Source organism: Helobdella robusta (genome assembly GCF_000326865.2).
Source record: "Helobdella robusta unplaced genomic scaffold HELROscaffold_1, whole genome shotgun sequence".
Lineage (NCBI taxonomy): Eukaryota > Metazoa > Annelida > Clitellata > Rhynchobdellida > Glossiphoniidae > Helobdella > Helobdella robusta.
This window is the reverse complement of record NW_008703570.1, coordinates 2,967,377-2,980,839: the sequence shown is the minus strand read 5'-3', so window position 1 is coordinate 2,980,839 and position 13,463 is coordinate 2,967,377. Positions and strand designations below refer to the sequence as shown.

Here is a 13,463-nt window from a genome sequence, read left to right as displayed (position 1 = left end):
TTCGCTGTCGACTGTTCTTTGTTGGTGTTTTTGTTGTTGGATTACTCCATGGTGTGGTCATTGATTTGATTGGGATGTTTGTTGAATATCCAATCTCTGATGATAACATCTGAAGGCCAGATATTAGGATCTCTTATTTTCACAAGATCTTGCTTATCAATACATATACTAAATGCATTTGCCAGGAAATTGTCTTTCAATTCAGAATTATCATCTGGTTTTTTTTCCTTATAGGATAACAAGAGATAACATTAATGTGATTAGCTTTTAGCTCATCTATCACATCAGCACTCGTGCAATCAAAAAGGTTACCAATATATAACCGGAAACTCGGAATCTTCTTTGCCTTAAGTTTTACAGATTCAGTTTTGTTACCAACAACTTTGTGGAATTTTTTAGGTACAATGAGTTTGTGGCTGTCTTCCAGGTTGTGAACTTCAACTCCAAGTACATCTTCATTGACATCTTTGATTTCATGAGTCAACGTTCGCTGCTGTTTATTTTTACGTTGTACCAATGAAAACCCATCTCCGGCTAGAGATTTGGCCAAATCTGAAAAAAAAGGTTGGGAGTTTTTAGGCAATAGCTGTTGTTGTGGAAATGGTTGCTGCGAAAATTTACCACTAATGTCAATTTTTGCTGAAAGATTGTCAACTCAACTGGTCAAGGAATCAATTTTTTTTCTCTGTAGCCGAAAGCTGCATCAGATGGCTTAACAGCAAGTAAATATTTTTCAACAGAATTCACTAAATGAAGAATTTTAGCTTCAAAAAAAACTAAACTTATTTTCAATGATGTTCATTTTGTTATTCAACACCTGCTGGCCATCGTTACTTGTTTCAGTGATATCAGGAAAATTAAAGCCACCTGCTAGGTATAGTGGCAGCTTTTCAATTTTTTTTATCTTTTGCAACCTTCAACAAGATGAAAATTTCCTCTAGGTCAATTTTAGGATTTAATTTGGATCCTGTTTGTTTAGTCCTCTTTTTTTTTTTTTTACTTTACTGAATCTCCCATAATGAGTTCTTTGGATTCATTAATGAAATTTGTAGAATAGTAGCAGGAACATTTTTTCAATAATAAATAATTGTCAACATTATCAATTTTATTTGTAAAAAAAAAATAGTAAGTCGTTAATCACTATTGTTCTGTCAGCACAATCTAACATCGTGTTAGACGCCATACCAAATAACTCATAACACAACGTTCACAACTGTATGCTATATTAAACACTCCCAGCAACTTATGACAAACTTGTCAGCACAACCATTTTTCAATATAAATAAAAATCGAAATAACTAATTAATTTAATTAAAAAAATATATCAATTTATTCGATAATTTAAAAATACCAAAATACGCTTCTTAGTTTAAGCTATAAAATGTATCCACAATTAACAATATATCACCAAAAAAAAAATTTGAAATCACAAAAAAAAACGAAGAAATTGAAAAACGGTCATTTCCAAAGCAAGCAGATACACACACACACAACACACACACACACACACACACACACACACATATATATATATATATTTTCTTTTGGGTATTTCAGGTTGTAAATTTTATGTATAGCCCTGCTCTCATTGAACCTCAACTTTTTATAAGTAATTTTGTAAAAATTTGAAAATATTTTTATTAATCAGTGGATTTTATTATAATTCGTTTTGATATTCTTCACGTTTGATGACAATTTCACTCCACTGAAACTGTCCTGCTACATGTTCTCTCAGGGGTTTATGCTGAGATGGATGCTCAAAACATTTCCTTGTTAGCATTCTTGGACATGTGCTCGGCTTTCGACTGTCAATCATGAAATTTCACTGCTCAGGCTGCATCAAAATTTTGGAATATCTGGGAAAATAATAAATTGGCTCAGAAGCTACTTGATCGGCCGAACACAGCAGATTTCGTTCAACGAGAGTTTGTCCTACGTCAGTGTGGTTCGCTCTGGTGTGCCGCAGGGATATGTTTTGGGTCCTTTATTGTTTCTGCTTTTTACATCTGATGTGCTGAAGATAATTGATTCCTATGATTTTACAAGCCATGCATATGCAGACGACATTTAAATTATGTTATCAGGTAAACCGAAGTTATTTCAAGACGAAATTACGAGATTCATTGAATGTATGTCGGAGGTTAATCTGCGGATGTCGAGAAATGAATTGAAGCTTAACCAGAGTAAAACAAAATTTCTTCCTATTGGTACCTAGCAGCAGTTGGCAGACTTGGATATAAATTCAGTTGTTATGGATAATAAAAAAATATATTTCTGTAAAGCAGTGTCGAACCTAGTTTTTATAATTGATTCAAACCTAACAATGAAATCTCATTTTAAAATGATCTTTATATCATGCTTGACACAGATTAGAAGAATGAAACGAATTCGAGAATCACTTGATAAAGACGCAATGCAGACTCTGGCGCACGCGTTGGTGCACTCACGTGTCGATTATTGCAATAGTTTATTTTATGGACTCCCGGCTAGATCCATCAAAATTCTGCAATCGATACAAAACCGTACTGCCTGGATTGTGGCTGGATGTCGATGGTATGATCATGCCACGCCGATCCTAGATTTAAAAAATGTGGATTGACAACACTGGAAACAAGAAGATGCAGAGGAGATCTAATGCAGACATACAAATTGATTACCAAGAAAGAAGAAACACCGTTTACCAGATTTTTTCAACTGGAGATTAGAATAGGATTACGAGGCCACAGATACAAGCTTTCCAAAAAAATAGAAAGTGCGGTCAAGCAAAGATTCTTCAGCAGTAGAATAGTAAACACCTGGAATGATCGGAAAGTTAGGATATTAGGACACTTATCTCGCAGTGGTTCTCACACAGACTCTAATCTACTCAACCACTTTGAACCCTGTTATATTATTTATAAAAATATGTACACACATGAGCACATTACTGATTGCAAGCAACATGGAAACAATCCCATGCACACACACCACAGAAAAATAGAGCCTAACACGAACAGACATTGCTGAAGAAAGTGTTTGGTTGACGTCAAATGGCTATTGCGAAGATTTATGAGGCCCACCAGCATCTCCGCACTTGACTGCTCCAAATTGAAAGTTTAATTTGTTGAAGAATTGCTACGTTTGTTAAATTTTTGGGTGATTTTATGCATGGATCATTTTCACTCTCAGTTAAATTGAACTGCTAAATGTAATTTTAAGTAATTTAAATAATCATTACATCTGAAAATTTTTATGAAAAAAATCTGTTTTACAAAGCCTTTTTTTCTCTGCACTTAACTTGTCTAGTTTAAGTTTTTAAAAAGTATTTTTACCTTCAAGTTACAAAACATGCAAATTCACTTTTGACTTCTTTTTGAAACGTTTTGTTAGATTCTTGTTTGACTTGCTGCACTTTGTTCAAGAAATCTTTATATCGGCTGTCATTTTGCCTGAATGTGAAAATGAAAAATTAGTTCATAATAAAAAATGCTTTAGGGTTTAATTAGTGGTTTACAATAGTTTATGTCTGCATAATTAGACACTGCCTACCAACAAAACTTTATATTGAATCATTTTAAAGACGATCGGCTCAAAAAATTGATAATCAAAGTTGCAGTCGTTTTTCATCAGGTTCTAAAATTTATGAGGATTATGTTTATGACGATGGTGATATTTATGACTGTGGTTATGATTGTGGTGTCAAAGTTCACAGAGGTCCTGATGATGATAATGAAAAATCAATGACAATGTGATAAAAATAAACTTATTTTGACAGGCTAATGCAACGCTATATGAACATCAAAGTTTACATAATTTATTATCTCCAATCGAATTCTTCCTAAGATTCCAGCCAAATTTTGACAGAATTATTGGTAATAAATTAAAAAATTTTTATTTGAACAAGAAAAAAACTAGCATCCACCATCAGAGGTAAAACAAATATTTTGTTAAAAAAGTGTTTTTTTTGTATTCGAGCAACATTGGTGTCAGAAAAAGAAGATTGATCACTTCAACTAATCTGTTGCGAACTCCAGGCATTCGTCAGCGGGAGAGATCCCATTTTAATATGTTTAGTTGTTCAGCTGTTGATTTGTTTACTCTTCATTTGTGTCGTTGTTCCTGGTTTTGTTGTTTACTTACTTTTTTGTTAGTTCAGCTCTTCGTTTGCTCAGTTCGGTTTATTTTGTGTTATTTATTTATTATTTAAATTCACTTTTCAGTTGCTTTTTGAACATTTGAAATCTCTGCGCTCTCAAACCAAATCACACGACAACCTGACAGTTAAACTAATAAAGACTAATATATATTAACCACATCATCCACCCTTTGCTACCACCAATCAAAACTATTTCACACAACTTTCGTCAACGTAAACATATGTAATTATTAAAACACCACTCAATCAACTTAACAAGATAAAACATGCCAAGACATCTTAAATCATATACTTATAATGCCCATACTGGCCCTCAAACGCACTCGTACATTTTCAGTGCCTTTTGGGTCTGGAGTCATTCTTTAGTTTTCATGAACAAATAAATTCATCAAATTCTGTAATTTTTAGTTTTGTATAATTTATTAATAATTTTCATTTACTATTTCAAGATTTTATTTTTTATTATTTTTTAATTATTAATGGATTTTAATAACAATTCAGCATATTTAGTTTTTTTTGTCTGGCGTCATATGAATAGTCGATTCATACGACTCCGTATGATTACATTTTATGATAAAATATTTTACCTAAAACATATTAACACTCAATAATCATTAGTCATTTGTTTGATTTTGTTTATTCTGTTTTTACAATGAACATATTACAATTTATTTATTGAGGTGTTAATTAACTAATTTCTTCATTTTTTTATTAGTTTTTCTGCTAATTAATTTTCTTAATTTTATAATATTGTCTGAAATTTTGTTACCAGATTCCGATTTGTTTTAAAGAATAATAAAAATTATATAGAAAACACGATCTTAAAAACATTTTCAGAATAAAAAATAAATTTTTTTAGATACACAATATTTTTCAGAGTTATCCAATTTACGTCGATCGTACGAGGCATCAACCTCAGCCATTCTTAAGAATATACACTTGCATTCAATTCTATGGCAGTCTTCTTAGCTCTTGCAGTTAAACTATTTTTAAACTTATGAGATTCAGTGAGCCTGATCAATCATTTTCAAAACATTGGTAACATTATTGCCAACATCAAAAAAATAAGTTTTTTGTTAAGAATTTTTCCTAGTTAATTTTTTAACAGAACATAACTGTTGGTTAATAATAACAATGTTATAAATTAACATAAATTGGTAGAGCATTCAAAAAACGACAAACAAACAACTATTACACAAATGAAAGCAAACAACAAACAAACGAACAAAAACGAACAATAAACAGACAAACGAGTAAAACGAGTACAAACAACAGAACGTGGTTGATTAAGTTTTGGACTTCCCGACGCATGCGGTGCAACGTAATGACATATTTTCATATGTGCGTTTCTAGAGTATGTGTCTGAAAAGAGATGCAAAGGTTTTTGAGTCGCCGATGTTTTAAAAATGTTCCATTATATCAAAAGTTTTCCAATGCTATTATTATTTATTTAAGCAAAAAAAATATTTAATGAAAAGTGGGATGAAAAATAACTGTACGGTTGCCACTTGAGTGATTGTAAAACAAATCAATAAATTATTAAAATGACTAAAATAAACTTGATCTTAAATAACTTTTTGATTACACATTTTATCGAATTTGTAAATTTTAATAAATAAACGATATATTATTGAAATCGAGAATTCCGATAAAAACGTAATTTATATGTTTATCGTTTTTTATTTCAGCGTTACAACTCTTATCGCGTTAATTTTGTTTGTTTTCTTTTATGTGGAGCGCAAAAGTTAAATGTGAATTAATAATTCATTAGTAGTGCATATTTTCTTAAATGTTTTCACTAGTTGAATTATTGATTTTTGTTTATGATGATTTTGAGGTGGAAATAATTAAATATTTATAATTATTAAATTAGTAATTTTATAATTATTGTTAGTTTAAATATTGCTTACAATGTTTTCATTTTTCATCGCCAGATTATTATTATTAATAATTTAGATCGCGTCCTATGCATAGCTTCAGGGGCACTTGGACAAACAATGACTTTTGACGGCCTGGATACACAAAAAGTTCTTTAATCGTTTCCTAAAAAGTTTGATGGTTGGCTGTTGACAAATAATGGCAGACAAACCATTCCATATGGAAGAAGAGCTGTACGTAAAACATTTGTTGACAACTGATGAATTGCTGACAGTTTGATGCAACTGAGTATATGAAGACGAACGAAGTTGACGAGTTGACGAATGACGCGATATAAGTTGATGAGGGTGTGATGGTTGAAATGTATTTTATGGAACTTGTACATGAGGACGGCAAGTTTAAATATAATGCGTTGACGTACTGGTAAGCATTGTAGTTGAATGTGTGAATCTGTGCCGGAAGAAAATTCCTGATATTTAAAACAACTTTTGCAACTCTATTTTGAGCTTTTTGAAGTAAAGTTTAAAGGTAGGAAAAAAGACCGTAGAGAAGAGAATTACAGTAATCTAAACGTGATAGTACGAGACATCGAGCCAGTGCAGAAGCAATACTTTCAGTGATAAAATTACGAATATGACGAATAGTCCACGTATAATAGTTACCAGATTTTATCAAAGCTAAGGCATTAGAATTAAAAAAAAGAGAAGAGTCAAAAGCTAAGCGTACAAATTTAAATTTAGACGTTGAGGAGAGAGAAGGATCAGCCGAGAAAACGTGTGATGGGAGGGACATTTGATAAGCTGTTGCTGAGTACTTAGAAACATTACTTCAGATTTGTAAGGATTTAGTTGAAGAAAGTTTGATAAATGCCAATCGTTTATGGCCATAGCACGTGCGTTTATGTTGTCAAGCTGAGATATATGATTAGAAGTGGGAATTTTAGTTATTATACATGTGTCATCAGCGTATTGATGAAAGAGTAAGCCAAAAGTGTTAATGATATTAGAAATAGGAGAGGTATAAGTAGTGCAAAGAATGGGACCAAGAACAGACCCTTGAGAAACTCCAGTGGATAAGATAAAGCTAGAAGAGTAGGAGTTAAGTTTAATATTGAAAATGATTAAAAAGATAAGATTGAAACCAAGATAAGGCAGATCCCATGATGCCATATTCTGCCTCAAGTCTATCAATAAGCATCTGATGATTAATGGTGTCAAAAGCTGCTGAAAGATCCAGGCTGACCATGACAGCCCAATTTTGGTTTCCACATATGTTAGCAAGTTGGTCGTGAACATAAAAGAGGGCTATTTCTGTAGAATAACATTTTTTATAAGCGATTGAAAAGGAGAGAAATTAGGAGATGAAGTAATATGAATGAGAATCCTGTTCAAGACAATGCGTTCAAGTAATTTAGAGAAAGTTGAAAGGTTGGAAAAAGGGCGGTAATTAGAAGGATCAGATGGATCATGGTTAGATTTTTTTAGCAAAGGTAGAATTTGAGCTATTTTAAAAGAAGTTGGAAAATGCTGTTTTCTAGAAAAAAATTACAGAACTTAGGAAAAAATGGAGCAAATAGTTGAAAAAATTTTTTATGAATAAAAACTGGAATAATGTCAAGCGGAGATGTTTTGTTGGGAAAAGAATTGACGAATTTTAAAACTTCTTCTGAGGTGACCGCTGAAAAAGAAGAAAAGAGAGAGGAAAAAAGAGGTCTATGGTTTGATAAAAGAATATTAGAAGAAGCAATTTTTGTAGCAATAGATTGATGAATAGAATTTATTTTGTCCTTGAAAAAGTTAGCAAAAGAAGATACAAGAGTAAGAGATTAAACATCAGAAAAATGATGATCTGAGCGTTTGTGAAGAATGTTGTTAAGAGAATGTCAGAAATCACGAAAGTTGCTGCAGTTGTTGAGAGTGTTCTTAATAGAGTCGATCCTAGACCTCATAATGGCATCACGAGCAACACGTTTAGCATTTTTATAGTTGACGAAGTTCAGCGCTGATTTTTCATGTTTGTAGTGACGTTCCATACGACGACAATTTTTTTTAGCAGCTATTGCTTTTTGGAATAAAAAACAACGAGGGTGGGAGCTCTCACAAAACGAGTAATGCTTGATTGGTGCGTGTTTGTTGACGATGTTATTTAAAGCTGTGTTTAGAGCTGACGCAAACTCATCGACTTCCAAATGTTGTGAGAGCAAATCATCAAATGCTCTGTTTAAATCATTTTCGAATGACTTGTAATTTAAAAGACGAAAGCTGCTACGGCAGCAATGGATGATTGTCGATGGGGGTTTGAAGAGCGTTGAGTTGAAACACACAATGTTGTGATCTGAAAAACGCAATCATTGACAGGTTATCTACAATGTTGTTGTTGGTATGAATGATTACGAAATCCAAAAAATTTCCATGTACATGTGTAGAGGAGCTGACGTGTTGAGCGAGATTGAAGGATTCTAATAACGAAGATAAGTGATGATCAATACCCAAGAGAGGTGCTTGTTCGTTGAAGTCGCCGCGGATGATAAACGGTAGATTATGGCCAATGATGAAATCTAGATGATTGGTAATTTTTTGGGTGGTAAAAGACCAAGAAGTTTTTCGCGAATTCATTTGGTTGTCATAGCGAAAATTATTTGACAAAAGCGACAAATTGCGAGATAGACTAAACAAGTAGCATTGAAAAACTTGATTATGATGAATTGTAGTGGCAGTTAAAATTATTGATGATTTGATGATAAAAGAAAACCGTTAAAATTTAAATTAAAATCGATTACTATGACGACGATGATGAAAATTTGTTGAATTCATAATAAATTTTAAAACGAACTGTAATACAGCACGAAATCTTTCGCAAATTTTTAAAACGTTGTCAGAAAAAATTAATTATTGTTTTTATTGAAGGAAAATGAGCAAAAACTTTAGTTCATAACGGAAAATTTAGTGATTGAAAATCCAAAACACGATGTTGAGTAAACCATCAAAACCATAGACATCGCAAACCAAAAAAAACCTCGTAAATATTTGTTCCCATTTGTGTTGTGATAGTGAGAGCTCCTAGGTTAATTGTGCACTTCTAGTTGTTAGTGTTAATAAATTAATTTGTGTATTCGATTTCATTTGCGAATTTCTTTTGTATACGACATTCGTATTTGACCACCCATGAACAACGTCAATTGAACGCGAACGAGTGGCCGAACCATAACTTCTGTTGTTTGTAAATGTGTTTCATTGCGTCAAACGTAAGTGAGTTGTGTGTCAGCGTGATAAAATTCCATTTCTGCTTAGGTCGATACTATTTATTATTCAGTACATAAGATTGTAAGCCATTGTTTAAGTTGTCTTAGCTATCTTCGGTCCTGTATTTGATTAGTCAGTAGACACAGAGTTTTAGCTGGCTTCGCAAAGTAATTTGTCAGTTGCGTTTGCATTAAGTAACGCACTTTTTTTAGGCAGCTACGCTAAAATTAAAAGTTGTTCAGCGGCAGCTGTACTTTCTGAGATCCGTTGACAGAGTGGTAGCAATAGGTTGCTGTTGTCGAAATCGGTCGTACCAATCGCAGGTAATAAAGAGTTATTGAATTTGTTAATCACTGCGTACTCATACACACACATAAACGCACACACGCACAAACAAAAGCCAGAGCCACACAGGTCTGCTCGAAATCGATACGCAACAACTAAAAGTAGTGGTTGCAGGGCTAGATCTACTTATTAGTTTTGGTAATTAGTCATGAGATAGAGAGCCAAAAAAACCAGAGTCGACAGTTGGCGCCCAACTGTTGTGTACTAGTGATATTTAACTTCAATCGTAGGGTAGAGTTGAATTTTGGGGTTAGGACTTCCAAAGTTGTACAAAAGGAAAAAAAACCTCGGCAATATTTACTTATTTCTTGAAAAGTTGCATCAATTAAAATACAGGACAGCTTGAGAAATCACATGCTTAGTTAGCATAAAAATTTGCTCATGTTTGATTAAATGTAATAGATACTTGTTTAAACAGCAAGAATGTTGAATGATAAACTGCTCATTATGCGCTAAAGGTGTTGGTAACTTTGTTAAGACTTTAAATTGATTTAGATTTCCAACAACAGTAATATTAGCGGATTAATTTTGTCTCTAGAATGGATAGGGTTGTTGATATGTTTCTAGAACATAATTAAAAGTTTATCTGTCTGCTTGCTTGTTGCTTGTTTCGATGTTGCGTCGATTTGTTTCATTTGTTGATGTTTCGATTTGCTCCAACCCAGGTATCATTTAATTATTGAAGCGCCACAAATCTCAAACATGAAACAAAATCGTGTTCTGTAAATGAAAAAAATTTATAAGCAGTTTTTGATTTTAGATGCACAAATAATTTTCATTATTTCTAAATTACAATTATTAATCTGTCCTGAGCTTTAACGAACTTTAAAAATGTTATAAGAGGCTGCGAAAATGTATTATTGTATCAAATGCGCCCATATTATAAAAACCTTGTTGATTTTACATCGCTTTTTCAAAAGACTGATGCGGTAGATTGCATTGCAAACATGACTAAATAGTTGAGAGGCCGCCAATGATGTCTGCATGAAAAATAATATTCGACAAAATGAATTTGTTTATTTTGGGTCTTTTCATGCAGACGAACGAATTGGTCCTCTAGCCTCTCTCATTAATTTTTTTCTTTGTTACATTTTTGGTCTTATAATTATTTAATCGTAGTGTTCGTTATGTTACTAATTGGGCTAATGTAAAACGGACCACAGTCAAAATTAATAGCAATTAGTTTTGTTCGTTTCAAAACATTTTCTAATAGTTAATAAAAAATGAGAGCCCTCCTGATGTATCAAGCGATCTTGCGCTAAAAATGAAATGAATGATTTATCTTCTTTGTACGTTGATCAGCATACAAAAAGTTTATTTACAACATACCTTTTGCACTAAGGTTAAACAGCGTAAGTAGCAGCAGCATAAGTACAACACAAACGTTTTCATGCAATCCGCGTATATTACAGTCACACGCATCTTTAAGTACTGCATACGGTTGTACACTCGTCTTTAATGTAACAATATCGGGCATGTACTTTTGTGTGAAGTGCCGACACACACATTGCATATCTGCGTAAACATTTTCTATTATTCGAGTATCTTTATGGATTCGTGTTGTTTGCATTACGCTAAAATAAATGCCACGATTTCATGCCACGTGTTCTCTGTATGCGTCTGTGTTACGAAGTGAGTGTGAATGTGTTTGCCTGCCTGGTTGATTGAATGATGTTATTTCAGTTGTTAGAACAATTCACTTTTAGATGAAATCCAAAAAAAGCTTCACTTGCACCATTAGGAACATTTAAGTAAATGAAATCAAAACAGTTGTTCCATTATTATTCAAACTAAAACAGTTTGTATTTGAACCGCTCAACCAAGTGATGAATTTCTGAGTGTTTAATTTTTAGAAAACTGTTCGTAACCTTCAACAGCCTCTTGATTGATTGGTTGATTGATTGATTAGTTGGATGATTTATTGATTGGTTGGCTGTTTGATTGATCGGTTGATTGATTGGTTGGTTGATTGGTTGATTGATTGATTAGTTAGTTGATTGATTGGTTGATTGATTGACTGATTGATTGATTAGTTGGTTGATTGATTGATTAATATGGCCACCAGGTCTGTTATTCCTGTTTTCTTAACAACTTGAGTTGTTTCTGCTAACGTCAGGATGTAAGCAAGAATCACTAGTCAGAAGTCAGGCGCCACTGCGTGCCAACTCGTCAAACAAACTATTAATATTCAAGGGTGAAAAATTAAAATCAATCAATCAACAAAGAAGACATGTTTGATCTGATCCGATTATATTTGAGTTTAAAGAATCTGCATAATGACATGTCTCGTAAATATTTTTTGTATATCAAATGAATTAAAAATAAACATCCAAACCCAAACCCACAATTATTTACCAGTATTTTTAATTAGTGAAAATTAGTAAAATAATTATCATAAAACTAAACATCAGACATGTCTTCAATTTTAATGGTTGCTCTCCTGAAAGTTCATCGAGAAATCTCAGGCAACACGTCATAGTCGACGAACTAGTAGTTGTCGTTTGCCATGTTGAAGACTAAATAAAGTTTGTCTGCATCTGATTTGGCTGCAGCCTGTTGGATCAATTGTTGGATTATTGCACTTTTTAACAATTCAGTGCTGGAATTCTGGTTTTTATTTGCAGTTGTTGCGAAGTCATGTTAAATTCTCAACAATATTTGTTAGCTTATCCACGTTATTGTTGTGCCGTACTATTGCAATTTTTTTTATGTGGCTTATCCAAGCAGTCATTTCATAACCACAAAACAACAGTACAACAATGAACCCCACAACAACCACACAATTAGCACACAACTAAATCACAGCACCACAGAACTACAACACAATAACTACTTAGCAACCACACAATTAGCAACCACGCAACTTACACACACACACACCTTGCATATGCATACCTACATACATATACAGACAAATGCTGACAAACGATAAAGTTTAAACGATAAAGCAATTACGTTTTGTGGCCTAGTAATGAGTTGGCACTTTATAAACTATAACAAATTCTGAAGCGCTCCTATGTATGTATAGTTTAGCGTGTGTCCCTGTTTGTGCATGTGTAATGTGAGTCTGTGCATGTTTGTGCACGTGAGATGTTTAAGTTACTATAGAATTTGAAAAAACTAAACTTAATTAAATAAGTTGTATCTTGTATCATTTTATGTATTAATATGAATCGATGTTTGTATGTATGTTTACATTTGTGTGTGTGTATATATATATTGTCGGAAATTTTAAAATAATAAATTAATGAGGAGGAGGATTTTTAAAGGATGACAAAGCCCCAAGTTGGGCGCTAATTGTCGGAAAATTTATAAATGAAAACAATTAAAACAACTGGTGGTGTGAGGTAATCTCCTCCTCTATCTTTCTCAGGGAATTTTTGTATGGTCCGACAATAATTTTTGTGTATATTTTTATCGTGAGTTCGACCAGTCCTGTGTGGCACTGGGCTTTTTCGAATTATATGATTTTACTGAGTAACACACGAACGCGTAAAGAAAAATATTCGATAACAATTTTATTAATCGACGGAAGTAAATAAAAGGAATTGAACTAATGAACTCTATAATAATGTAAATGTCAATGAACAAACTGGAATACAGGAATTAGAACTCTTCTTGTTGGGTCTTCAACTTGGGATATGTTTGTTGCCGTTTAATCGTAAAACCTCGACGTGTGTATCCGATGGTGATGTCGATACAACTCCAAGAAATAAATAAAAAAAAATGAATCACAAAAATCGGAGCCTATGGAAATTGCAAGCTGCGTGTGAAACTATACCAATGAGTATAGAATCCAGCAAAGAACCCTAGGTCCACAAATAGCACAAGAAAGAAAAGAAGGAGGCGGATTCGTTTCACAG

General features: G+C 32.9%; 2 protein-coding genes across 2 annotated transcripts; both read right to left on the bottom strand.

Moving 5' to 3' along the window:
• Positions 1–41: 41 nt before the first annotated feature.
• HELRODRAFT_158643 (hypothetical protein) lies at positions 42–1,183 on the bottom strand (the record flags this gene model as incomplete). The annotated part of the gene is made up of 4 exons (XM_009010651.1): positions 42–227; positions 284–586; positions 818–914; positions 1,167–1,183. 4 exons carry the CDS (start codon positions 1,181–1,183, stop codon positions 42–44), a joined length of 603 nt encoding a protein of 200 aa, XP_009008899.1.
• A 6,712-nt stretch (positions 1,184–7,895) lies between these two features.
• Positions 7,896–11,113, bottom strand: HELRODRAFT_158642 (hypothetical protein; the record flags this gene model as incomplete). The annotated part of the gene is made up of 4 exons (XM_009010650.1): positions 7,896–8,347; positions 9,019–9,091; positions 10,491–10,580; positions 10,985–11,113. 4 exons carry the CDS (start codon positions 11,111–11,113, stop codon positions 7,896–7,898), a joined length of 744 nt encoding a protein of 247 aa, XP_009008898.1.
• Between the last annotated feature and the right edge of the window lie 2,350 nt (positions 11,114–13,463).